General features: G+C 50.6%; 9 protein-coding genes across 9 annotated transcripts; all 9 read left to right on the top strand.

Moving 5' to 3' along the window:
• Positions 1 to 282: 282 nt before the first annotated feature.
• On the top strand, positions 283 to 957 carry TEOVI_000298500 (uncharacterized protein; the record flags this gene model as incomplete). Its single annotated transcript, XM_067225975.1, has 1 exon — positions 283 to 957. The coding sequence occupies one exon, from the start codon at positions 283 to 285 to the stop codon at positions 955 to 957; it is 675 nt and encodes a 224-aa protein (XP_067082076.1).
• A 260-nt stretch (positions 958 to 1,217) lies between these two features.
• TEOVI_000298400 (3-oxoacyl-ACP reductase, putative) lies at positions 1,218 to 1,943 on the top strand (the record flags this gene model as incomplete). The annotated part of the gene is made up of 1 exon (XM_067225974.1): positions 1,218 to 1,943. One exon carries the CDS (start codon positions 1,218 to 1,220, stop codon positions 1,941 to 1,943), a length of 726 nt encoding a protein of 241 aa, XP_067082075.1.
• A 256-nt stretch (positions 1,944 to 2,199) lies between these two features.
• Positions 2,200 to 3,255, top strand: TEOVI_000298300 (uncharacterized protein; the record flags this gene model as incomplete). The annotated part of the gene is made up of 1 exon (XM_067225973.1): positions 2,200 to 3,255. One exon carries the CDS (start codon positions 2,200 to 2,202, stop codon positions 3,253 to 3,255), a length of 1,056 nt encoding a protein of 351 aa, XP_067082074.1.
• Positions 3,256 to 3,737: 482 nt separating this feature from the next.
• Positions 3,738 to 4,577, top strand: TEOVI_000298200 (protein kinase, putative; the record flags this gene model as incomplete). Its single annotated transcript, XM_067225972.1, has 1 exon — positions 3,738 to 4,577. The coding sequence occupies one exon, from the start codon at positions 3,738 to 3,740 to the stop codon at positions 4,575 to 4,577; it is 840 nt and encodes a 279-aa protein (XP_067082073.1).
• Positions 4,578 to 4,979: 402 nt separating this feature from the next.
• TEOVI_000298100 (PRP19-like protein, putative) lies at positions 4,980 to 6,509 on the top strand (the record flags this gene model as incomplete). The annotated part of the gene is made up of 1 exon (XM_067225971.1): positions 4,980 to 6,509. One exon carries the CDS (start codon positions 4,980 to 4,982, stop codon positions 6,507 to 6,509), a length of 1,530 nt encoding a protein of 509 aa, XP_067082072.1.
• Positions 6,510 to 6,862: 353 nt separating this feature from the next.
• Positions 6,863 to 8,044, top strand: TEOVI_000298000 (tubulin-tyrosine ligase, putative; the record flags this gene model as incomplete). The annotated part of the gene is made up of 1 exon (XM_067225970.1): positions 6,863 to 8,044. The coding sequence occupies one exon, from the start codon at positions 6,863 to 6,865 to the stop codon at positions 8,042 to 8,044; it is 1,182 nt and encodes a 393-aa protein (XP_067082071.1).
• Positions 8,045 to 8,336: 292 nt separating this feature from the next.
• Positions 8,337 to 8,711, top strand: TEOVI_000297900 (uncharacterized protein; the record flags this gene model as incomplete). Its single annotated transcript, XM_067225969.1, has 1 exon — positions 8,337 to 8,711. One exon carries the CDS (start codon positions 8,337 to 8,339, stop codon positions 8,709 to 8,711), a length of 375 nt encoding a protein of 124 aa, XP_067082070.1.
• Positions 8,712 to 9,190: 479 nt separating this feature from the next.
• Positions 9,191 to 21,931, top strand: TEOVI_000297800 (Cytoplasmic dynein 2 heavy chain (DYNC2H1), putative; the record flags this gene model as incomplete). Its single annotated transcript, XM_067225968.1, has 1 exon — positions 9,191 to 21,931. One exon carries the CDS (start codon positions 9,191 to 9,193, stop codon positions 21,929 to 21,931), a length of 12,741 nt encoding a protein of 4,246 aa, XP_067082069.1.
• Positions 21,932 to 22,952: 1,021 nt separating this feature from the next.
• On the top strand, positions 22,953 to 25,061 carry TEOVI_000297700 (Enriched in surface-labeled proteome protein 1; the record flags this gene model as incomplete). Its single annotated transcript, XM_067225967.1, has 1 exon — positions 22,953 to 25,061. One exon carries the CDS (start codon positions 22,953 to 22,955, stop codon positions 25,059 to 25,061), a length of 2,109 nt encoding a protein of 702 aa, XP_067082068.1.
• Between the last annotated feature and the right edge of the window lie 1,352 nt (positions 25,062 to 26,413).

The following is a 26,413-nucleotide window of genomic DNA, read 5'->3' as shown; positions in this document are numbered from 1 at the left end:
CCAGCAGCTCCACCCCCTGCGCCTACTGGAAAGACTCAGGCTCCAGCAGCTCCACCCCCTGCGCCTACTGGAAAGACTCAGGCCCCAGCAGCCCCGCGTGTCGCCGCACAGACGCAAAAGCAGCAGGCAAAAAAAGGTGTAGCTGCGTTTCTCGACTCTTCCGACAGTTCGGACGGGTCAGAAGCGAAACCATGTGCGGGGGCTGTGGTAAGACCGGGTCTGGCAGCTCCTTCGCCTGTACGAGAGAATTCAACGCTCCCGTCACCCGCACCAGTGCTAAGCATGAAGAGGCCACCTGCTGCTTCATCGGGAAAGGGAAAGGTTGCCCTGTTCGACTCGAGCTCGGATAGTGACGAAGAAAACTCTGGTGTGCGAGCAGCCACTTTCACTGAGAAGGATGACCAACAGTTCCCTAAGGGAGGGGTGGGTGCTGGTGATTTGGCGCGCAAAGGCTCTCCGAGGGGGGTTCCGAGTCGAGCAACGAGCGGCAGTAGGGTCGGTCCAACTGACCAACAGAAGCTGATATCACCAGTGGGCAGCCCGCGGAGCAGGCGTCCAATCTTTTCTAGTTCAAGCGGCAGCTCTCCGGAAGCGACTCCACCGAGGGCGAGTATCAAACAAACCGGTTGCCGAGGTGCGGCTCTCGGGGTATCCAGTACCGCACAGGTAGGCGGCGGTAATAACCAAAGCACAACCGCAAAACCTCTCCCAACCACATTTCAATCTGTCGAGAGGAGTGTTCCAGCGTCTCCACCGCCGCCAGAAGGAGTGCGTGCTAGGAGTGAGGCCGCACCTGCACAGTCGCCCGATGCCGCAGCCAATGTGATGCCTATTGTGAAGACGGAAACTCAACCACAAGGTGGTGACAAAGAGCAGCATACTGCTGCGCCCCTGAAGGTGATACCCAATGTAGCCTTCAGCAAGCGTAAAATAAGCGATAGCGATTCCGACAATTAGGTTTATTCAGTTGCAGGAAACACAAATGTGGGTAAAAGACCCATACTGTGAGAAATACTTGATCTTTGCTGTTACCTCGGTACCTCTTTTTGATTTAAAAAAAAGTTAATGAACTCCTTTCAGATGGGTACAGGTATGCTTTCTTCTTTCCATTTACGGTCTTTCTTTTCTTTGCTTTTTCGTTGATTTTTGTGGCGTGCGTATGCCGTCGGTGTGGGATGGGCGGCAAGTGAGGGGCCGGTGTGTTGAAAACTGGCCATATGCCATGGAACCTTCAAGGCCGGGTCGCAGTTGTGGTTGGAGCTTCGTCCACCGTTGGTCGGCAAGTGGCTTCACGGCTTGCTGATGAGCACCGTATGCGATTGGCGTGCGTTTCCAGAAGGGGTTGCGGTAGCTCCCTTCCGTCGGGGTGCGTCGCATTCAAAGCGGATCTCACAGTCGCACCAGAGTCCGACACTGTAATGAAGCAAGTGAAGGAAACACTTGGTCCTGTTTCTCTCCTTGTAAACTGCGCGGGAGTCACGCTCAACAAAATTCATGTGCGTTGCACAGACACGGACTACGATGTACTTATGAATGTCAACCTACGGGGAGCGCTCCACATCACGCGTTCAGCACTCCGTCATGGTGGCATGCTTCAGGTAGGGGACGGCTCTGTTGTACACATCGGGTCTCTCGTGGGTTGTATGGGCAATGAGGGTCAGGTTATTTACTCCGCTTCGAAAGCAGCACTGAGTGGCGCAGTGAAGTCGTGGGCGCGTGAGTATGGCCCAAAGAACATTCGCTTTAATGTCATTGCCCCTGCGTTAATTGAAGGCGAAGGAATGGCCACAACGTTGACGGAGAATCAAATCGAAGAGTGGCGGCAGCGCTGTCCGCTACGGCGTTTGGCTACGGTAACTGACGTAGTTGATGCAGTTGTGGGTGTAGCATGCTGCCCCTTTATCAGTGGGCAGACTATACATGTAGATGGGGGAATGTGGTGACGGAGCCCCTTACCGGTGCCATTGCGGAGACGAACAGCGATTAAATCGTTTTATTCTGCTTTGGTGCGCAATGGTTCTGCGGATGCGTACAATTGTGTACAAGACAGTGCTTGTTTGGCGGAATGGTGTGCGTTGAAACGTGTGATGGATGCATTCCAATTACCTAAACCCAGATTTCTTTTTTGTTATCTGCTTCTATTCTACCTTTGTTTCATTACTTTGTAGGCACTGTTGGTGCAAGACTATCCGTAAGCGGATGCGGTTGAGTGTTTCGGGGCGGTCTTCCGCTCGATCGGGAATGAGTAGTGACACACGGCTCCCCGCTGCAGTCTTAGAGAGAGAGACGAAGGTGATTAACTACAGCCACTCCACTTCACGGGCCATGGCGGCTCAACTGGAGAACTGTGTCCGGTTGATCCGCGGCTACCAAGCGTCGTTGCAGTACTGCAACGAAGAAATCGAGGGGGCGTTGCTATCTCTTGGCGTAGCTACGACCCACTCACTGATTTCCTCCATTACTTCCGTTATGGAGGGCTTAGACACTCTCTCCGGGGTGTGCAGGGCCATGCACGAGGGGTACAACGAAGAGGTGCGACATCGCGAGGATCTGCATACCTCGCTGACAGGAGCGTATATATCCTTAAAAGAGCTCCACGAAGCCACTGAGAATGAGTTGAGAGAAGTTGTTGCGGAACGCGACCGAAAAGTGGCGGCATTCGGGAAGGCCGTTGCCTACGTTGAGGCTGTGGTTGCGGAAAGGATGCTCTGGCAGGAGGCGAACGGCTACAACTGCGCCGGTCTTCCAGTTGTGGAAATGTCTTTTTCTGAGAGCTGCCACGAAGCGCTTAGAAAGTTTGATGATACAGTGTCTGAAGCACAGGGTGAAGGACACAGCAACGCAGAAAGCCTGCTAGCGTCCACAGATGTCCCCCAAACACTCGCAAAGCGTTGGGACAATGTCGAGAACTTGCGACACACGAATGGACTGCCATCCGCTCGTGTTCTATATGTTCCACCGAAGGATGAGGTTGAGTTACTGCGCAATGTGCTGGAGATGGGTACAGGAGACCGCGCATTAATGTGGGACGTCCAGCAGAGAGAAAGGGCGCTCCAGGATTCATTAACAAACATACATGTGTTCGGGCACTCATGTCTGAAGGCACTCCACAGTATGCGAGAAGAACTCGCTGAATTTCGGCAGTGGTTCTTAACGATAGACCGGAAGTGCGAACCAATCGTCGTGGCGATGAGGAAACTCGGGAACGGAGTTTGTGGATTAAGCAGCGCTTCGGATAAGAATCTCCCACATTGAAGTGGCGCGAAATGTCTTTGCTGTAAAGTATTTATGAGGCCAACTCGTCTCCTGCGGTATGTGTGAGTCAATGGGAGCATCCGTTTTCGTTGTTGCGGGGCGGGTGCAAGGCTGGATGGAGGGAGTAAATATACTTATGTAGAGCCTACACCGACCGAAAGAGGGCGGGCAGTTTGCGTGTCAAAAAAAGCAAAAACTTTGCGTCGCGAACCTCGCGTTGCCTCCTCTCTTGCTCGTTCTATTAACCCACACTGAGCGTTTCTCATCTTGTTTTTGATGTTTGCCCGCCTTACGCTGTTTTCTTTTTCTTTTTCGTTGGAACCGTCAAGGCGCTGAGACACTTTGCTTTCTCCTAAACTTGTGCACCCTTCCCCTCCCTAGTGGCGGGCAACTTTTTTCACGCATCCTTTTTCTTGCCCATATCCTCCATCATACGGGACGTGTTTGACGTCGGCTTTTACCAGAACGCCAACAGTGGAGAAATGGAGCGGTACAAGCTGCGCCCATACCCGTCCGCCCGCACTCCGAGCAGTGCTCTGTACCTCTGCGTTGACCAACTGACTGAAAGGGAGCTTGCCGTGAAGGTTATCGGCAAAGGGAACCCATCGGCTGATCGCAGGGTCCGGCGGTTGCTTCATGGAGTTCAAATGGTTGCGCGCGCAGGGCCACATCAAAACCTTATCGCCGTCCACGGTGTCTACGATTCCGATGGTAATGTATATGTGTTTATGGACTACGCGGAGGGTGGAACGTTATTGAACTACATAAAGCGTCGAGGGCCACTCCCAGAGGGAGTTACTATTCAGGTTGTAAGACAGCTGTTGGAAGCACTTGCGCACCTCCACGGCCGAGGTGTAATGCATCGCGACATTAAAGCAGAGAACATCCTAATTCGTGAGCCCACGGAAGGGAGGAAGCCCCTGGGGCGTGTGTGCATCTGTGATTATGGTTTCGCGACGTGCTCAACCCCAACAAACGAGTGCGTGGGTTCTCCAGGGTACTGTGCTCCGGAGATAGCTCTAATCGGAATCACGCAAGGACCGAAGGCGGATGAGAATGGCTACTGTTACGATGAGAAGTGTGACATTTGGTCATTGGGAGTCACTACGTATGCAATGTTAAGCGGACAGCTCCCCTTTACCGGAGGCACACCAACAGATGTGTTTAAAAGTATCCTTCGGGATAGCGTGCCATTCAGTTCCCCCACGTGGGGTAATGTAAGCCACGAGGCAAAGAAGTTTGTTCTTTACCTGATGACCTTCAAGGCAAGTAACAGGCCTTCTGCCCGAGCGGCACTGGGGCACCCTTGGTTAGTTGTGTAAGAAAGTTTGCGCACTGGACGTGCGGGAAAGGAATTACATGTGCAAATGTTTAGGAATTTGCTTTCACCGAGGCTCCACCTAAGGGGAGGAGTGATGACGTGGAGACAGTATCTGAGTAGGGGCATGCACCTCTCTTGTGTATAGTGACTAACGGATTTCTTGCGGGTGTACTTTAGGTCTGCAGATGGGGGACCTCCAAAAATGGGTCTGCCAACACTAGCTACTACCTTTTCCTCTTTCTTTTTCCACTCACACCGCTGGTTTCTCCAGTCTTTTCCTTGCACCAACAATCATCACCGAAAGATACTCCTGTTTTCGCATCACTACCCTGAAGGAGCACTACAAAGGAGGAGAGAAGGCCAAGGAGGGGGTGAAAGAGGAGGGGGAGGGGCGCAGTAAAGTATGTTTTGTTGCATTTCTAACTGTGTGCCGCACGAACCGGTGGTCTCACGCTCCTCCGGCTGCTTGTACGAGCGGTCGCTGATTGAGAAGTATATTGCAGAGCACGGATGTTGTCCAATAACTGGTGAGGCTCTTCACAAGGAGGATCTCATTGCAGTGCGCCGGACACCTCTGACGGGTGCAACTTTTGTGGCGGATGAAACTGTGCCTGCATTGCTTGCGAAGTTGCACTCGCAGTGGGATGCCATTATGCTTGAGCAGTTCGCACTGCGACAGCAATTGACACAAACACAACAAGAGCTGGCTCAGGCTCTTCACCAATACGAAGCGGCGTGCCGAGTAATTGCGACATTTCTCAGTGACGGCAAGGCGGAGGAGGACACTCGCGTGGTAGAACAAACTGAGTCAGGCGCAGGGGATGGTAGCAGCGAAGGAAACCGTGTGGATGAAGAAAGAATTGTCTTACCCGGTGAGGTTGTCCGGGAACTGGAGGAACACGACTCCGCGCAGCGGCAAAGGCGGAGGACCCGGTCGATGCCAACTACATTGGCGACGCTGCAGTGTGTGCAGGGCTTCACAGAGCGGAATTCCGTCCATTTGGGGAGAGGAGCATGCGGCGTCAGCCGTCTGGTGTGTGGCAATGTTTTTGTTGGTTTGGACAACGCAGCTATAATACGCTGCGATGTACGAGGTGGGCAGGTGCAGACCGCGGGTGTCGGTCACGAAGGAGCGGTTCGTCATGTTGTCGCCATGTCGGGGTCTTGCGGTGACGGTAATACCAGCAACGGCACTCTCCGCGTAATATCTGGATCAGACGATGCATCGTTGCGTTTCTGGGCGTCTGAGGGAGAGGTATTGGTTTGTCAAGGCGTAGTGCGACACCATAAGGGAGGGATCGTTGGTCTCCGCAGTCTCACATCTGGCCGCTTGTTCCTATCCGCAAGTTCTACAGAGGTTGGGCTGGTCGATGCGGTTCGATTGGATTCTGTTGTGTGCGTCAACGGGGCAACAATGGGATTTTCGCGAATAATCAGTCTGGACGCACATCCGTACGGGGCACTGGCGGCAATAGGAGTGGAAGGAGCGGGCTTTTGTATATGGTCCACTGCTTACATGTGCGTGGACACCACCGTTTCGCTGAAGGGCAAGGGTGACGTGTGCAGTATTGCTTTTAACGGGGACTGCTTCACCCTAGCCACCGGTCTGCGCGATGGAAAGGCTCTGTTATGGGACCTCAGAAATTTGTCCACACCTTTCCGTGAAATATTGCCGGAAGCAACCGCGCTAAAGGGATCAGCTCTCAGTGGTGCAGTCTGTACCGTTGCCTTCGATGACTACGGCAAGTATTTAGCCGTAGGCGGGTGCCACACCCGCCTGTACGACTGGGCGGCGCCATCTGAAGGTCAACAGGAGTTGTGTACGCTGAACACAGGCCCACAGTCGGTTGCTGGCATCCTTTGGGACGTTGATGCGCAAGGGCTTGTTAGCTGCAGTGTAGATGGTGTGGTGAAGGAGTACAGATCAACATGATAAATTATTAAGCGGGTGGATGGGTGTAACTGTTAGCGAGGATCACTTGAGGGATGGCAGTGCGAGCCCACACTGTTGGTGCCCCTATCTCTGTGTACGCACTTTTCCGCTTGTCAGCACCAAGTAATCACTAATGTGAATGGGAAGGTACAAAAAAATAGTGTTACCGCTCGTGCCAGACACTCTTGATATGCATCTATGCATAAGTGTTTTATATGCAAGGTTCTTCAATTTGCTCTGACTTTTTTCTGTTCGGCTATTATTCTTACACATCTCTGCCATTCTCCTAATCTGCTTGCTGACATCTGTGTTTTTTTTTAGGTGGTGTCTGCGCTGTTAGCCACCATCGAGGGATGAGTGAGTTCCCGTTGGTGTCACCTAACGTGGATTCTGATCGTCCCCCCTTAGGTGCGGCACCCCGTTTCTTCCTTGGAGAGTCGAACTTCAGCGTGTATGAAGAAATGGCCAGGCAATTGAAGGAAATGGGGTGGTGCGAAGTGCGGTCGAAAGGTTGGCTCCCGACGTGTGATGTCATTTTGGGAGATCGCTTCACAATTCCATACCCACTGCTTCGCTGCGAGTGCTTACCACCTACTTCACGTTACAGCGGCAGCAGGTGGCTAAATTATTTTCGAGGATCGCACCGGCTGACGTTAAAGGCATCCATGGCACGCCTGTTGCAGAAGGCTGACAGCACCTGCGGAGAGTGGATGCCGCGGTCATATGTTCTTGGTGGTGATCAAGAGCGACGGAAGGACGATAGAGAAGCTTTCCTGGAGCACGCAGTGAGGGACCCCACTCAAGTGTGGATCATCAAACCGAGCAGTGGCTGCAAGGGAAAGGATATTGTGTTGACACGCAGCGTGGCGGAGCTTGAAGTTTTCATCTCGGAGTTGGACCCGAAGTGCCGCAGAATATACTTGGTACAGCAGTACGTTCAGCGTCCGCTGCTCTATCGAGGGAGGAAGTTTGACATGCGCGTTTGGGCGCTGCTGAAATCGCCGTACACAATATATGCCTTTACAAAGGGAAGTTGTCGCACTTCCAGTAGTCCGTATGACCCAGACGACATCGAAGACTATCTCGTTCACCTCACAAATCACTGCCTACAGGAAGATGCTCCGGAGTTTGGACAGTACGAGGAAGGCAACGAGTTATGGTTTGAGGAAGTCGGTGCTTACTTGCATGAAGTTTACCGAAAGCGAGTCCTTGAGGACCGCATCCTGCCACAGATTGCTAGCATCATTATTCGTACACTGCTAGCCGCGCGGGCAGAGCTTCAAGTGCTGGAAAACGAACCCTATCAATGCTTCCAGTTGTTTGGTTACGATGTCATCGTGGACGAGGGGTTAAGCGTAATGTTATTGGAGATAAACGGATCGCCGGGGGTCGCGAGCAAGTATTTGCAGCCACTAGTACGCGAGATAATTAAACTCGTCGATGGAGGCGAGGCGTTGAACGAGTGGGACGTTGATGCGGTTGGATTTGTAAAACTCTGGGCGGAGGGCGATGAATTGCCTATCGGGAGCACGTGAGGTAGATCCAAGGCCGTGGTTCGATCACCACAGCTGCACCTTTGGGTTCCAAAACAATCGCTTCCCTCTTGTCGTTTCCATTCTTCTTCCCCTAACATTTTTCCACTTATGCTGTTGTATGCGTATGTTTGTATTTATAGAGATAGATCGATGGCGGATATATTAAAAGCAGCGCTTTTGTGTCTCTTGTGCTCACCCTCATTGAGCGCGGGCGTACCTTATCCCTTCCCCCCCGTCTCCCTTTCTTTTTAATAATAATAATTCCAATTACCTCTTCGTTTAGGTACACGGTATGTCTGGTGGTGTTAATCCCACTGTTCGCCTCAGCGCCACCGCTGGTGGAGGCACTGGCACCGCAGGCAACAATGAGCAGGCGCCACAGCCGAGTGATGCCTCAGTGTCCAAACCGCAACCGATAATGTCACGCGCCGCACGGAGACGTGCAAAGAAACCACCGGTTATTGTAACCCCTCAAATGCGGGAAGACGCACGGGAGAGGTTGAGGGAGCTACGGAAGTACCACCGGTTGCTGAAATCTAACGGAGCGCGCCGGAAGTTGGCGAAGCTTCGCGCACAGAAGCGCCAAAGGGATGTGAACCCCGTGGATGAGGTCTGCGCCCGTTTCGACACCGACTGTAGACCGCGAAAGAAGAGTCGGCGTGAGTAAAAGCAGAAGATGCGGTAGCAGCAGCGACAGAAGCTCGAGACAAAAGGTGGAGGCACCGAACTGCTGGCCGTAAGGAAGGCGCCTTGGGGGCAGCGAAAGGCGCAAAAGTAAAAAAAACAAAGAGGAGTGGGCATGAAATTGCTAGTGGTGGGGTTCTTTCCATACTAGTGGGCGGAGCTGCGGGCTATTTTTCTTCTGCATGGGGTCGTCAGTTCTGCGAAAAAAAATAATATCATCCTGAGGCGCTGCTGCACGCACCCTCGCGTGAAGAACCCCAATATGTATTCGGTTAAAATCGCTTTAATTGATTTGTTGTTTCTAGTGCAGACTGCTGCACCGCGGCCCATACCCTTCCCTCCAAGGTTTCCTTTTCACCTGTTGTTTCTCGTATTGCAAATCTCCTCTCCACTTTGTTACTGGCTTGGGTAGGATCTACATATAGAGAGAACACGTGTGGGTATTGGTGTCTGCAGTGAGAAATGAATGAAGAACCACCTCAGATGGGGAAGTTATTGCTGGAAGCAGAGATCCCAGAGGAACTGTTGAAGGACAAAACACCACAGGAACAAAACATAATCATGCGCGGTCACCTAACGCAGCGCCGCTTCGAGCAGAACGAAACGCCTGTTGTTCGGGATGTGGTGCGGCAAAAGGTGAAGGAAGACGTACGACAGCTGGGGCTGAAAACATATCCTGCGCAACGACGAGCGCAGACGACTAACCAACTGAACGTCATGCGGGAGATGCACCAGGCCACGAAATTCAGAAATCCTACGGCAGCCCCATTGCCAATGCGGTTACCGCCACTTCTAGGAAAAATGCTGCGGCGGCAAAACAGTACGGGTGCGAAATCTACGCTGCTCGCACAGGATGGCGGTGCAAGTGCGGTGAACCCCGACGCTGAGGTTGAGAAGGATGGAAAGAGGTTGGCCTCGGCACAAGGGCAAGGTGACAGAGTTAATCCCTCTGCCAGTGGACGAAAATACTTTTTGTTGGAAGATTTTGACAGCACCGATTTTGAGCTTCATACGCCGGAAGAGTGGGTTGCGCTCGGCGAAGCATGTGGGGGTACGCCGGCGCGGTCGCGCTACTTCATCAAAACAACGAATGGGACTGAGTGGCGTCCATGTCGTGTCGTGGCGTACAATGAGTCCAGCTGTTGCTACCGCATCGTGTGGGAGTGCGATGGCTGTAGCAAGTGGACCACCAGGCTGAACATTATATTTGATGATGAAAGCGAGTTGAAGTGGCTTGAGCGTGTACGGCAAGCTGAGGCATATCGAGATGAAACAGAAGCAGCTCTTCGGAGTCGCCTGTACATAGAACAGCTCGACAAGAGCATTCTGGCTCCAATGGATCAGGTGCAAATGGAGCGGATTCTCTCCCTCGTTGCCCGTCGGTTTCCAATCACAACGCTATCGCTTGTTGATTGTTGTACGCGCGAGGTGGAAGAACTCTACTATTACAGTCTCAAGCGAGCGCAACACTGGCGGGAGATGGTGAGTGACCCAGGGGAACGGAAGAGAGCACACTTACTGGGACTTCCACCTCCACCGCCAGGGATGGTGACCGAGACATATACTGAGTCGACGAAGGAGTTACGCGGTACAATTGATACACCATCACCCAATTTTGAGGCCGCACGACAGTTCGTGGCGGAAAATCTCTTCCAGACACATTTGCTACTGAATACGACCATTCATTCCATTCACTCACAGTGGGGCGAGTACAAGTCTCAGTTGTTCTGCTTAACACAGTACGGCAAGGGTGACACACCGCTGCAGCTCCGATTGTTCAGTGACATGCAGTCGCACCGCGGTATTGCCACTGCCGAGAAGTTGCGGAATGAGTGGAGTATGAACGTACGGTACACAATCCTGAACAAGCTGGACCTCCATTTCAAGTTTTATGAAGATGATATAAATCGATACAACGGCAGTCGCATGAACCGCTTTGTGAACCTTGTCAACATCATGATGACATCTCAGCTACGTGAGTTACTGGTCGCCTCGCTACAGGAATATGCCGACTTTATCTATCAGTACCGTACAGTACCGCTTGACGGCGATGAGGAGATGGAAGAGCTTCAGGAAGACATTGAAGAGGCTCAACACTGGGTGAGACGTCAAAACGAGTGGAAAGCAAAACTGCGCGCTGACGCTGAAGGAGAACAAGAGCGGTTGCGCAGTGGTGGCGCATCGGCTGGCCCCACAGGCAGTTCCCGCCGTGTCCCGCCTAAGGCCGAAGAGGAAGATGCGGATGGGGAGGTACCCTTTGTTTGGCGGCTGGGCCAATTCCGGAACAGTATACCGTACACAAGGAGAGTAGTCGAAATGACGATGAACACACGCGGCTTACAGCCACTGTTTATACTGAACCTCGTGGAGGAGGACGGCCGCGTTGTATTCTTCCCCACACTTGAGGAAGTCAAACTTCGTGTGCGCGGTGTCTTTGAGAGCTGTTTCGAACATGCGGATAGAATACAAGGTATGGGTGATCAGCTTTTCCCCTTGTTGCAGCTCCCGCAGGTGATACTCCAACCTCTCGGCCCGCAGGAACCAGTTGTGTGTGAGGCACGTCGCTTGATTGACAAGGCTCTTGAGGACAACGTCGAGGCCCCTATGCAGCTTCTGCAAATGTACCAAACTTTTGAGTACATACTACGACTTGATCCTAACGACCTTGTTGAGGAGGCAAACGAGCGTCAGTTGTCGCTGCACGACTTCGACTGGACGTTCGAGCGACTCACTCGTGACAAGGAGCGCATTGTGCACCGTACGCATAATCATGTCAAGTACGAAATGTTTTTTATTGACTGTACAGGGATTAAAACAACACTAATCACAAAAGCAACCAATGTTCAGGACGCGTTGATGGAAGCACTAGCGCAGCGTCTAAGGGGAAATTGTACTTCTATTATAAATGAATATAATATGATGAGTAATCGCATGGCGGTGGAGCCTCGTACACCGGAAGAGTTGCAGGAGCTACGTGATTTCCTTGATGCTATTCCGGGCCGTCAGGAACAAATAAACGTGGTGTTCGACACCGTCACCTCTGGCTTTGACCTTCTGTTCAAATACAGATATGACTTCTCCCCTGAGGCTTGCTACGACTACCACACAGCATATGAATGGCCGCGGCTCTTACAACAGGGGTTGGAGGATGGGAATTTCCGCAGCAGAGAGTACCGCACACTCCTTATGCAGGTTCTCCGCGACAACTGCGAGGTGCTCACAGAAAACATTGTCCGTTTGGCCAACACTGTGGAGGACTTCACCCATTTTGGCGACGATGCACGCGCCGATCAGTACTACGAGCATGCTAAAGCATTGGAGCAGCGCATCAGGGAACACCAGGCCCAAATGCAACTGTACAACAGCCATGAGACGCTATTTGCCCTTCCGCAATCGAAGTGGCCGCAACTGAAGGCTATTAAAGCGCAACTGGAACCGTATTACGTGCTGTGGGAGGTTGTAAGTCACTTTCAAAACGAGAGTGAGCGCTGGCTGAATACGCGCCTCCACGCGCTACAACCGTTCGAAGCTGATCGACAACTAACGGACTGGGCGAAAAAGGTAGCAGTTGTGTCTAAAAAGATTAAGGAGGCGGAACCACTAGCTGTGGCAAAGCGAATCCGTGAAAATATAGCCATCTTCAAGCCGAACATTTCTCTGCTGTATGCGCTTCGGAGTAACTTACAGGCGACGCACTGGAAAGCCATTTTCCAAGTGTGCGGTGTGCCGAGGGAAAAGCAAAATTTAGGTGCCGGAGGCTCGGAGTCAAACGATTCTCGGCCATTCAGTGACTTCATCAAACTAGGCATGCTGGACTTCATGCCTCAGATAGAAAGCATCGCAGCCGTAGCGCAGAAGTCGTTCGAGTTGGAAAGTGAGCTCATGGCGATGGAGACGGAATGGAAGAAGCTCCTCTTTGAGATTGAGCCGTACCAAGATACATACAAGCTCAAGGCAAATGATATCATGCAGTTGACTTTGGATGAGCACATACTAAAGACGCAATCTATGCTGGGGAAGCCGATTGTGCGCCAAGCTCCCGCGCTTCAGGCGCGCGTACTACAGTGGGAGAAACTGCTAGACAAGGTTCAATGTACAATGGATGAATGGTTCAAGTGCCAGGGCACGTGGGCTTACCTTGAGCCTATTTTTTCGTCTGCGGATATTTCCCGCAGCTTGCCAAAGGAGAAACAGCTTTTTGTTGTCATCGATGAGTCGTGGCACAAAATTATGGAACAGGCGCGCACCACACCGCAGATACTAACTAGATGCCAAGATGAATTGCTGCTGCGGACGCTAGTTGAAAATAACAACAACCTTGACATCATTCTTAAGAAGCTGCAACAATTTCTCGAAACGAAGCGAATGGCCTTTCCGAGGTTCTACTTCATTTCTAATGAGGAGTTGCTTCAAATATTGTCGGACAGCAAGGATCCATACCTCGTGCAACCGTATCTCAGCAAGTGTTTTGAAGGCATTAAGCGTATTCATTTCGCGGATGCGCATGATATCCTTGCAATGGAATCATCTGAAGGGGAAGTCGTGCGTCTAGTAAAGACAATTAACCCGAATGATTTCCAAAATAGAGTAGAGTTATGGTTGCAGGGTCTGGAGACTACTATGAAGGAAACCATTTTAGACCAACTGAAGCAGGCGACGGCTGATTATGTACAACGCAAAAAGCGGGCAGAATTTATTCGTGCATGGCCAGGCCAGGTGGTTATTGCCATCTGTTCGCTTTATTGGACTATGGAGGCAACAGAGGCGATGAGTAAGGAGGGAACTGTGGGTCTGACAAGTTACCACGAGAAGTGTGTTGGACAGCTCGACGAACTTATTGTACTCGTGCGAGATCGCAACCTCGCAGTGGTGGAACGGTGCACGTTGGAAGCGCTGGTCGTGGTGGAAGTGCACGCGAAGGATATCATAGGGCAGCTTTCAGAGAAAGGTGTGGATTCACCGAAAAGCTTTGACTGGCTGGCTCAGCTACGGTACTACTGGGAGGAGGGCCACCTTCAAGTGCATCAAATTAATGCCTCGCTACGCTACGGCTACGAGTACTTGGGTAACACCGGCAGGCTTGTCATCACACCGTTGACGGACCGTTGCTATCGGACTCTCATTGGTGCACTGCACTTAAACTACGGTGGCGCACCGGAAGGCCCTGCTGGTACCGGAAAGACAGAAACAACAAAGGATCTTGCGAAAGCTCTGGGTAAGTACTGTGTGGTGTATAACTGCTCAGATCAGATCACAGCGAAGGATATGGCAAAGCTCTTCAAAGGCCTATCGCAGTCAGGATCGTGGGGGTGCTTTGATGAATTCAACCGTATTGAAATTCAGGTCCTTTCTGTGATCGCGCAGCAGGTAGCGGTAATTCAGGAAGCTATTATCCAGAAGCGCTCGGAATTTATATTCGACGGCGCGCAGATTCGCTTGGATCCTGGCTGTGCTATCTTTATCACCATGAATCCTGGGTACGCTGGACGTGCTGAGCTTCCAGATAACCTCAAGGCGCTTTTTCGACCGGTGGCAATGATGGTGCCCAACTATGCTATGATTGGTGAGATTCAGCTGTATTCATACGGTTTCCTCTATGGTAAGGAGTTGGCGGAAAAGATCGTCGCCACTTACCGTCTGTGCTCGGAACAGCTATCATCTCAGGACCACTATGACTACGGTATGCGTGCCGTGAAGGCTGTGTTGACTGCGGCTGGTCGCTTGAAGAGGGCGTACCCTGACGAAGACGAAATGGTGCTGATGCTGCGTTCCATCCAAGATGTTAACCTTCCCAAGTTCCTGACGCAGGATGTGGAACTTTTTAAGGGAATCATTTCCGATTTGTTCCCCGGTGTGAACTTACCAGAACCCGACTATGTGGACATGCACAATGCCCTTGTGAAGGTGTGTACAACACGTAATTTGCAGCTCACGCCCTACTTTGAGCTGAAGGTGAGGCAGACGTATGAAATGATTGTTGTGCGTCACGGAATGATGTTGGTTGGGTATTCTTTTGGTGGAAAAACGAAGGTATTGCACTGTCTGTCAGAGTCTCTTGGCCTCATGGAAGCTGTTGGGAAGGAACGACGCACACGTCTCTTCACAATGAATCCAAAATCAGTAACGATGCCACAGTTGTACGGCAAGGTGGAGCAGTCGGGTGAATGGACGGACGGTATTCTACCCTACAGATTCAGGCTCGCTGCGCAGGACACTTCCACCGACCGTAAGTGGCTTGTCCTTGACGGGCCTGTAGATGCAGTGTGGATTGAGAACATGAATACTGTCCTCGACGATAATAAAAAACTCTGCCTTCAGAATGGTGATATCATCGCAATGTCCAAAGAGATGAATCTTATATTTGAGGTACAAGATCTTGCACACGCTTCACCCGCCACCGTCTCCCGTTGTGGTATGGTATATGTGGAGCCGGACTCCCTTGGTTGGCGTTGCCTAATCGACTCCTACTTCAACACCATTCCGGAGCAGCTGCGAAAGGAAGAAGCTGCCGTAGCAGCTCTGCGCAAACTTGTGGACGTTTTTCTGCAACCTATGCTGGATGTGGCGCGGAGGGAGGTAAAACCGGTGATTCCCCAGGGTGCCCTTGTGGCTGTGTCAGGCTTTATCAAGCTCTTCTCGACGCTCTTGTCCAGCCTCCCCTCTGCTGAAGAGACCGCGGCGGCGGCGGCCGTAGACCCCTCCACGCTAGAGCGCAACCTTCTAATGAAGATTGAGGGCTGGTTTCTTTTCTCGCTTGTTTGGTCCGTCGGGGGATGCCTCTTCACAAAGGATCGCGCTATATTCAGCAATGCACTGCACACTCTAATTTCCTCCGCAGCTTCAGAGGGCTTGTACAAATTTGTCCTTCCCCTTATGGAAAACAAGCGCTCCTTCTTCGACTTCCGTCTAGAAACGGAGGACGGCGTTCGTTTCGCCCAATGGATCGACTACGTGCCGAGTTTGGTTATTGAAGAGGAGACCGAATACCAAGACGTCATTGTACCAACAAGCGCACAGTTGAGGTTCTCGTACCTGACGCAACTTATGATCAATTCCATGCATCCAGTTCTCCTAGTTGGTGACACAGGAACTGGTAAGACAATTATGATGAAGGCTTTGCTAAAGTCGCTTCCTGAGGACACATACGCGCTCAATATGATCCAGTTTTCCGCGCAAACATCCGCTGGTAACCTCCAGCGGCGCATCGATGGTAGTTTAGAAAAGCGCCGCAAGGGGGTATATGGCCCGCCCATCAACAAAAGAATGATTATCTTTGTTGACGATACCAACCTGCCCCAAGTGGAGGAATATGGCGCCCAACCACCAATTGAACTGCTCCGTCAGTTTCTTGACCATGGTGCCTGGTACAACCACTCGAAGGATGGCATTGAGTACCGTCGGTTGGTGGATGTTTTGTTAGTCTGTGCGATGGGTCCTTCAGGTGGAGGACGGAGTGAAGTTACCCAGCGGTTTGCCAGGCATTTCAACAGTATCGCCGTTCCAGCCTTTGACGAGCCAACCCTACAGAAGATATTCACAACCCTGATAGACTGGATTTTGGGGAAGGGTTTCCCTCCGGCGCTTCGAGGGATGGGTTCGGCACTTGTCAGTGCGACAGTGGAGCTTTACGAAACGTTAGTGGACAAGTTGAAGCCCTCACCGGAGAAATCACACTACACTTTCAACTTACGTGACGTGAGCAAGGTGTTTCAAGGTATCGACATGGCTAATCCGGCTAAAATCACAGATGAGTTGAAACTTGGGCAGTTGTGGTTGCACGAAGTCTCCCGCGCCTTTGCCGATCGCTTCACGGAAGATAAGGACACGGCATGGTTCTTCGGCGAGGTATGCAAGTTATCGATGAGTCACCTGAAGTTATCGTTAGATAGTGTCAAAACTGCGGAGATTCCAACTCTGTTCTCCACGTTTATGAACGAAGAGGGTGTTTATGAGGAGATCACTGATGCGGCGGAGGCCCGAAGGGTGCTGGAGGGTAAAGTAGAGTCGTACAATGCTTTGTCGGGCTCTGGAGAGCTGGATCTCGTTATATTCAATTATGTGCTGATACACGTAGCGCGCATCTGCCGGGTTCTTCACCAGCCTGGTGGCCATCTTCTTCTGATCGGTGTCGGTGGAAGCGGGCGGCGGAGCTGCGCTAGGTTCGCCGCTTTTCTGCAAGAATGTGACTACATGACCATTACACCCACGAAGGACTACGATCATTCCAACTTCTTAGATGACATCCGTACCCTGTTGTTGCGCACGGGTAGAGATGGTTACACCACTGTCTTTGTTATGGCGGACACACAGATCTCATCAGAAAATTTCTTGGAAGATATTTGTAGTCTTCTGAACACCAGCGAGGTTCCTGGTATATGGGACGCGAAGCAGGATAAGGAAGCATATGAGGATGCCGTGGCTGCGCTCCGTGAGGTTGGAAAGGAGCTCGGTCGTCCTGATAGTGCCGAGGCTTTACAAGCCCTATTCACGGAGCGCTGTAGAAAGTACATGCACATTGCCCTCTGTTTCTCGCCCATTGGCAGTGCGCTACGTGATAGACTTCGTAAGTTTCCCTCCTTAGTGAACTGCACAACCATTGATTGGTTCAGTGATTGGCCAGAAGACGGTCTGCGCTCCGTCGCGGCAAGGTTCCTTTCAAAGGTGGAACTCACGGAACGGGAGCGCGCGGCGGCGGAGGAGATGTTCGTGCAGTTTCAGCAGCAAGTGCGTGACCTTGGAAGAGTGTACTTTGATGAAATGAGGCAGTATACCTATGTGACGCCAACTTCCTACTTGGATCTGCTCTCAACTTTTGCCCGCATGCTGTGCGAAAAGCGGACAGAGCTCACGGCCATGATGCACCGTTACGCCAATGGTTTGACGCAGTTGAAGAAGACGGAGGACCAGGTTGAGGTCATGCAGCAGGAGCTGGCTCTAATGCGACCGGAGCTTGCGAAGAAGCAGCTGGAGACGGATAATCTAATCAAAGAAGTGGAACTGGAGAGTAAACTCGCGGAGGAGCAGCGCGCCATCGTTGCCGTGGATGAAGCGGCAGCGAATGAACAGGCAGCAGCTGCAAAGGAGATCAAAGATGCTTCGCAGCAGAAGGTGGATGAGGCGCAGCCGCTCGTGGAGCAGGCGCAGCGTGCGGTTCTCGACCTAGATCCAAAGGCTCTGCAGGAGATCAAGGCACTTAAAACGCCACCTCAGGGTGTGAAGTATGTAATTGAAGTTCTGTGTACGTTGCTGGGTGGGCAGTATAAACCGAAGGCAGTGCGTGACGCCCTCACGGGAAGCGTAACAGTTCCATACTGGGAACATGCCAAAGTTACACTGCTTACGGCAGAGTTCAAGAGCACGCTGCTGAATGCGTATCCTGTGATTGTCGATACCGCACCTAATGAGCAAATAGAGGAAGTGAAGAAGAAGATGACAAACGACATGTTCAAAAACGAGAACATTAAAAAGACTTCTGTGGCGCTTCTTGGTGTGGCGACGTACATCCGAGCGGTGGTGGAGTACTACAAGCAGAACAAGATTATTAAACCGCTACTGGCGCAAGCCGCGGCGGCGCAGCAAGAATACGATGCTGCCATGGAAAGTTTAAACAGGAAGAAGGAAGAACTGCGTATTGTAAATGAAAAGTTAGAGGCGCTCACGAATCACCTTGAGGCCGTGAAGAAAGATAAACAGGATCTGGAAGAGAAGGTAAACGACACAGATGTCAAACTTACTCGTGCGAAAAAACTTATCGAGGGCCTCGGCGGTGAAAAGGTGCGGTTTGCCGGGGAAAGCAAGCGATTTGAAGAAGAGCTCAAGTACGTGGTGGGCAATGTCGTTGTTAGCGCCGGTGTCGTCGCCTACATGGGACCATTCTTGCACAAATACCGTGAGAGGGCCACTCGAACATGGCTTGACATGTGCAAGAAACATAACATGTTGGTGTCAGAAGACTTTGCGCTGGCGAAGTTCGTTGGGTCGCCCATCGATATCCAAGCATGGAAGCTCCAACAGCTCCCCTCCGATAGCTTCTCAATTGACAATGCAATCATCGTGAAGACATCTGGTAGGTGGCCATTGTTCGTAGATCCGCAACAACAAGCGAATAACTGGATTCGAAACATGGAGCGCGCCAACGATTTGATTATCACGCGACCTTCAGAGGCCGACTGCATGAAAGTAATCCGGAATGCCGTCTCGCAAGGGCAACCCGTGTTGTTTGAGTGCGTAGAGGAGACGTTGGACCCGACTCTTGAAAATCTGCTTCTTAAGCGCCTGACACGGGAGGGAAATCTCATGGTAGTCCATCTCGGAGAGCCTGTCGTTTATAATGAAGGTTTCCGCTTCTACATGACAACCAAGCTTCCACGGCCACACTACCTCCCGGAGGTGAGCACAAAAGTGACGTTGATTAATTTCATGATAACTCAACATGGCCTGCAAGACCAGTTGTTACAGCGTGTCATGATGAGTGAACGGCGCGAAGTTGAGGAGAAGAAGCAGGCCCTGACGCTGGAAGCGGCAGAGAACCAGGCGAACTTGAAGACGACGGAGGATAAAATTCTCGCGATTCTATCGTCCGAGGGGAATATACTAGAAAGTGAGACGGCTATCGAGGAGCTCGACAGCTCCAAGGTGCAAAGTGACCAGATCGCGAAGCGCCAGGGAGAAATTGAGGCGATGGAGCGCATTAGTGACCGCACGCGAAGCCTTTTTGTTCCTGTTGCTAACCTAGGCGCGACTCTTTTCTTCTGTGTAACAGAGTTGGCTAACATTGACCCCATGTATCAGAATTCGCTGAGCTCCTATGTGACAATCTTTCAGGAGGCTCTGCAGACCAGCGAGGCGTCTGAAGACGTGGAGGCACGCAACCTCAACATAAAGTTGACATTTCAAAAATCACTGTATCAACGGATCTGCCGTTCTCTGTTTGCTCGGGATCAGCTCCTCTTCTCTTTCATTATGTGCCTAAAGGTGCACGAGGTGGATCCGAGGCAATTACGTTGGCTGCTTACAGGTGGTTTTGAGGCGGATGAGGGAATGACACCTAACCCCTTCGCATCATGGCTCCCTAGTCAATGCTGGAAACTTGTTTGGCGCGCCAGCACACAGCTCCCAGAACTGAAGTCACTGCAGGATATGGTACGTGAATATGAGTCGTTCTTCCGTAGTTACTACGAGGAGCCTGATCCTTTCGCTGTTGAGAAACCAGAAGCTATTGCTCAACTGTCTGACATATTGCAACTCATTATCGTTCGCTGTTTTCGCACAGACAAGATCGTCCCCGCGGTGACGGCGTACGTACATCATAAACTGGGCAGTTTTTTTGTTGAGCCGTCACTGTACACTCTGGACGAGGTGGTTACTGAGCTTGAAGCTGATCCTTCAGTACCACTAGTTTTGGTACTGTCGCCTGGTGCCGACCCAAATGTGGAGCTGGACCGTCTTGCGGAGCAGCGAGGGATGAGTGCTCGTCTTTCTAAGCTTTCTTTAGGCCAGGGTCAAGGTGTGTTCGCGCGTGAACTCATAGAGGAGGGCGTGCAAGCTGGAAACTGGGTGCTGTTGCAGAACTGTCATCTATACCAAGACTTTATGCCGGAACTTTCGCGTATTATTGAGAACTACAGCGATAGCACGGCCAAAATGAACCTGCATGCACAATATCGCCTCTGGCTCACATCACTTCCGAGCGAAACGTTCCCCATCTCCATCCTGCAGAACGGTGTGAAGCTTGTGCAGGAACCACCAAAAGGACTAAAGAGCAACCTCCTTCAGTCGTATCTTTCTGATCCTGTTTCCGATCAGACCTTCTTCAACTCCTCAAATAAGCCTGAGGCGTGGCGCAGAATGCTTTTCGGGTTGTGCTTCTTCCATGCCGTAGTGCAGGAACGTCGCCAGTTTGGACCGCTAGGATGGAACCGTATGTATGAGTTTAATGATACCGACAGGCGCATCAGCGTGCGGCAGTTGCACATGTTTCTTGAAGAGAGTGACGAAATACCGTACGAAGCCCTTCTGTACCTTACCGGGCAATGCAATTACGGGGGGCGTGTAACAGACGACTGGGACCGCCGCTGCCTCATGGCAATTCTCTCGCTGTACATAACCCCCATGGTCCTCGACGATGATTATGCATTCTCCGCTGAGGCACCTGAATACTTCGTCCCTCCATTTGGAGAGTACAACTCCTACGTGGAGCATATTCAAGAGTTGCCGCTTCAGCAACCACCCGCTGTATTTGGCCTACATGAGAACGCGAATATCACAAAAGATGAGAGAGACGCAAGGAATCTGCTTGAGGCTACGCTCTTGACTCAACCAAGGGACTCCTCTGACACTACATCAAAGTTAGATCCAAAGGCAACGGTTAAGGAAATGGCACACCACGTCTTCTCTCGTCTCCCGGTACTATTCGACATTGAGCAAATACAGCAAAGACATCCCATTGATTACTCCCAATCAATGAATACTGTATTGTTGCAGGAGTCGATCCGTTACAACCGGCTCCTGTTTATTGTGCGGCGAACGCTTGTTGATGTGCAAGACGCCATAAATGGTACTGTAGTAATGAGTGCCGACCTTGAAGAGGTGTTTAATGCAATGTACGATGGTAAGGTGCCCGAAGTATGGAAAAAGCGATCCTATCCATCGCTTAAACCATTTGGTTCATATGTAAACGATTTGGTAGAGCGGTTGGGGTTTCTGCAGACATGGTGTGATGAGGGACCGCCTTGTACCTTCTGGTTGAGTGGATTTTACTTCACTCAGTCATTCTTAACTGGTGTTATGCAGAACTACGCTCGTAAGTGGAAGATACCTATTGATAAGTTAATATGGCAGTTTACTGTGATGAAGGAGGAAACATGTGAAGAAGCTCCCGAGGATGGTTGTTACATTTATGGGTTGTTCTTGGAGGGAGCCGGCTGGGATCCGGTTGAAAACGCGTTGTGTGAGAGCAAGCCGAAGGAACTCTTCGTCAAGTTCCCGCTGTTGAAGTTGGTGCCTTGCCGTCCCCAAGACCTTCCGGATTCACCGGTGTATAAGTGCCCTTGCTACAAGACAACTGACCGACGCGGTGTGCTCTCAACAACTGGGCACTCAACCAATTTCATTCTTGTGATTGATTTGCCACGTTTGAAGACGACAGAAGAGAGCCACTGGGTACTCCGGGGGGCAGCCCTCTTCACGCAGTTGCCGTTTTAGATGTAGACTTACGCGATGTACCAAATGCAAAACTTCTTAGGAAAGGAGAAGAGCTGTGTAGAAATATATATATTTAGTTGTGATAGAAAAAGATGAAGAGTAGATCAGACTGCTAGTTTATTGTGTACCTCCGTGTTGTTGGTGTTTGTCTGATGTGGTTTCGTACTCCCCCCCCCCGTTTCCATCACTTTGAATGTTTATATTTGCATTTGAAACCCCTATAGTCGATACCCCGCCTCGCACGCACTGCAGTTTGCAATGTGAAGATGGAATGGACGATTGTATCAAACCCCTTTTTCTATTACTAATGGGTTTTGACATGTACACTACCACAGCACGTGTGTTCTTGAACGATAGCATGTCACCCCACCTTCCTCCCTCCGCCTCTTCCCTGCTTGATGCTTCTTGTTTCACTTCATAGTAGTAGTAGTTTCTTACCTCTATGCTAGGTTGTGTTGTGCGCCTACACGCCTCTTGCCGCTGTGAAGCTCACCATACCACCAGCGGGTGTGAGACGGCAGTCGCCGCTAACCGGCCATTTGTCGCAATGTGGAGGGAAAGAAGTGGTTGTGGCAGCAGACTAGCGGGGGAGCGCATGCGGAATCAGTGGGAATGAACACTTTCCAATGCCGTTGCAACTATTTTACTGCTTCTTCCTGTATGCATATATATATATATATAATTTTCTTCCTTCACTGTAGACGGATGTCTTTCATTGTCACGGTACTTTAAGTGACCAAACCAGACTATCTTACTGTTCCATGTTTCTCTGCTTCTGACATAGTACGGTAAATACTATAGTAAACGCTTTTTAGAGATACATAAAGGAGGGGGATAATAAAAGTGGCAAACGCAGCATAGATAGTATTTGGTTTATCGTTGGCAGCCGTTGAAGGGTGGGTGAGTTTTGAAGTGCCGTTACGTACACCGACCGCGTAGCCTAGTACCTGGTTCATTTAAAGGAGGAAAAGGAGAACGGAAGTATTATTCATCCCATCTCCCCTCTCGTCAGCTCATTTCGATGCGCGTTGTATACCAGCGTTTCTTCCCGGTGCTTCTTCTTTTACTCAGCCTTGAGCACCTCTGCAGCCGACATGCGTGCGCGGACGAAGGAGAGGAAGGAGGCGTGAATCACACAGTGGGAGGCAACCTTACGGGCACGCATTCGTACCGTTCGCCATCTCTGCTTTCCATAGGCGATTCACTTGTCACCGTGTCCGAAACATGGGATCCGTCGGACACGGAGCAGTACGTTGACGTGATTACCGAGTATAGCGCCCATTACGGGGCCCCGGCAGTAACACAGGTGGCGGTGCGTAACGATACGTTGGATTTTCATGCTGTGTATAAGCATAAGGAGGACCGTGAAAGTACGATGCACCCCACCGCTGTTGCGGTAGACGGAATGATATTTGTCCTTATATTTTGCAAAAATATAGGTGCCAGTGGCAACCAAACGGGAGACGCAGTGATCATGCCGCATGTAGCCAAGGGTGTGGTGTTACCAGGCGGCGCGACGGGCAACGTGTGGGTAAACTGGACGCAGCTGATGCCCATCAGATCACTGCTTCCCAAAGTTATCGAGGGGAAGAGAGTTAGTATGTTTTTTGGTGGCGGTGGGAATACTATTGTGATGACGAAGGGGACGCTTGTCATGCCTGTGCAAATGGTAAGAACGGACGATCAACGGTTCGCCACGATTATATACTCCTCAAACAACGGCACCAGCTGGACCGTTGCAAAAGGTTTCACGGATTCAGGGTGTAGGGAGTCCTCAGTTCTTATCTGGAAGCGTAAAATGCTTCTTGTTGCGCGGTCCGACGATGGTTATACTAAAGTGTTTGAATCGGACTACATGGGCGACGTATGGACGGAGTCCCTCGGGACAATATCTCGAGTATTAGGAAATTCACCCGATCGGAGAGGGCCTGGAAATCAGGGTAGTGCCATCACCATCCCTCTCGGAAACGAGACGGTTATGTTTTTCACTCAAACAACCGTATCCAATAGCTCTGACAGCAATGAGGGAGACATTAATCGAATCGACCAGCGCATCTGGTTTAGCGATGGCAGCCGCATGGTTAAGGTCGGACACATTTACTGGAACGACCACTTATCAAGCAGCCGTAGTTATCTTTTGTACTCCAACAATAGGCTCTTGTGTGCCTACGAGATGGGTGCAGAGAAGGCGTATGCTATCACCGTCAGGAGCCTGGTTGGTGAATTGGAAAATGCAAGATTTGCGCGAGAGACGTGGGCGAGACAGGATGCATATATCTCAGGTATATGCTCTTCAGCGAAGGAAAGCGCGCCCTGTGCGAGCGGTGTTCCCGTAGATGGCCTTGTTGGGCTCCTTTCCAGCATGGTAAACGGGACTGCGTGGGTGGATGCTTATTTTTCTGTGAACGCTAACTTCGTTGGAGGTTTGGCCGGCCCTGCGGGTCTGACATTTGAAGGAACAGCACGCGGGGGTCGGTGGCCTGTTGGTGTGCAGGGGCAGAATCAACGATTTCACTTCGCCAACACTCATTTCACGCTGGTGCTGACACTGACAATTCATGAGCAAACTGCACCTAGAGCTCCAGTGCTTGTTACACGTCTTTACGAGAATGGGAGCTACATAGACTTGGAATTCTCATACACAGATGACAAGAGATGGCATATAAAGTATGGTGCGGAATACGGCTCGACATCTGGGCAATGGGCGTTAAACCAAGAACACCAGTTAGCATTTGTGCTCCGTGGTGGTACTATCGCTGTGTATCTCGACGGGAAACGTATGCCAACGATGGCAAGGATGTTAGCAGGAAACGGTAATCTGCTCAACATCACCCATTTTTATATTGGTGGCTATGGCACGGTAAAGCAAAGCCCCAGAGACAGGTTAACCATACGAAACGCTATGCTGTACAACCGCCCATTGAAAAAGGCAGAGATCGACAAGTTGTTCGCAGCGAAAAGCGGGATAACCGCTGCAACAAAAGGCATAGAACCACTCACACCCAAGTGGAATCATAAAACCAAAGACCTTGAACCGCAGAGTGGTGATGGGCGCGCAGACCACGCGTTCCGTACCCCTTCATGGGCATTACCTTTGTTTGTTCTGCACTTATATTCCCTATTTATGTAAAACACGGAGCTGTCCCGGTGCAGTGTGACGAATTGGAGGGGCCGTGCACCACCTGGGGTAGCTTTTCTCAGTGCCCCTCCCCCTAACTCCCATTCATACACAGGCATATATTTTTTCCAAACATGAGCGAACGGTGCTTTCCACCACTGATTTTATGCAATAAACAAAAGCACATATATGCGTATACATATATAAACTCTTTTTAAATAACTGTCACGATTCATCTCTCCCCCCACTCCCTTGTTTTCCCCCTTCTGTTACCTATATCACATTCGATCCGCAACATGTTAAGGGCGAATGTAATCAAATAGCGATGGCACGCTCATCTCAGAGGAAAGCACAAAATGCCGGTCTTGTCGCTTTTATCCCTCTTCCCCCGCCCCAGTTCTTTGCGTTGAATAAATAAATTATGGGGTGAACATCAACGGCCACCATGAGCAACTGTGGAGGTGGGAAGAATGGTGGAGGCACCTCTTGGCGGTGCAACATTAGCCACGACCGTTGGCGAATACATTGAAAACCATTTGAACAGGAGACAGAGGAGCAATCCCTGGAGTAAAAACCGCTTTGTTTCGTATTCTTTTTTAAAAGGAGTGAGTAAACGTGTACGGCTGGAGGTGTGCCCCCACAGCAACGCACATTCTCGTAGGCAACGTACCGCCACAACTGCTCTAATGTTGGCCTGACGCCTACCGTGGAGCTGACGGAATCGGCCCAAAGATACAAATATTGCTCTACACAACGTTGATAACAAATTGGTTGACACATACAATGAACGTGAAATAGCGTATCTTATCCCTGCAGCCAAAATAAAAGGGAGTTAAGCACGAAAGAACGCTTTGCATTACCTCAACTTTTCACCGTATACACAAATAAGTATCACCAGAGGAAATATTACGAATACCAACTACTACAACAAAAGACAATCAAACAAAGAAATTCAAAACACCACTAATGAAAAACACATAACCACCGCACCACATCAAAGAAAAAATAACAAAGGCTCAAACAGCTAATATAAAGAAACATCATAATTCATAAGACGTCCATCAAAGAAACCAGTAATAGCACAATAAACTACATCCCTTCTTACCTTCTCCATTATGATAATAAACGTTTTGAGTACCTGTGTCTCACTAACCAATTTGTTGGGATATGTGATATGGCTGCTCTCTTCCATTATTATTTGTGTTATCCTTTTCATATTTCTTGTTTATTATCCTCGAGTGTATGTGTGATTATTTGATATCTTGTGTAACTCCTTTTTCTATTGTCACTGTTGCATTTCCCCTTTACTCACACGCTCTTCCCTCTTTCCCGCATATGTGTGTATTTGATAAAGTCATAAGGAA

The sequence above is a fragment of the Trypanosoma equiperdum genome (genome assembly GCF_001457755.1).
Source record: "Trypanosoma equiperdum strain OVI genome assembly, contig: ctg_639, whole genome shotgun sequence".
Classification (NCBI taxonomy): Eukaryota; Euglenozoa; class Kinetoplastea; order Trypanosomatida; family Trypanosomatidae; genus Trypanosoma; species Trypanosoma equiperdum.
Note: the sequence above shows the minus strand (reverse complement) of the source record. Positions and strands in the feature narration are given on the sequence as shown.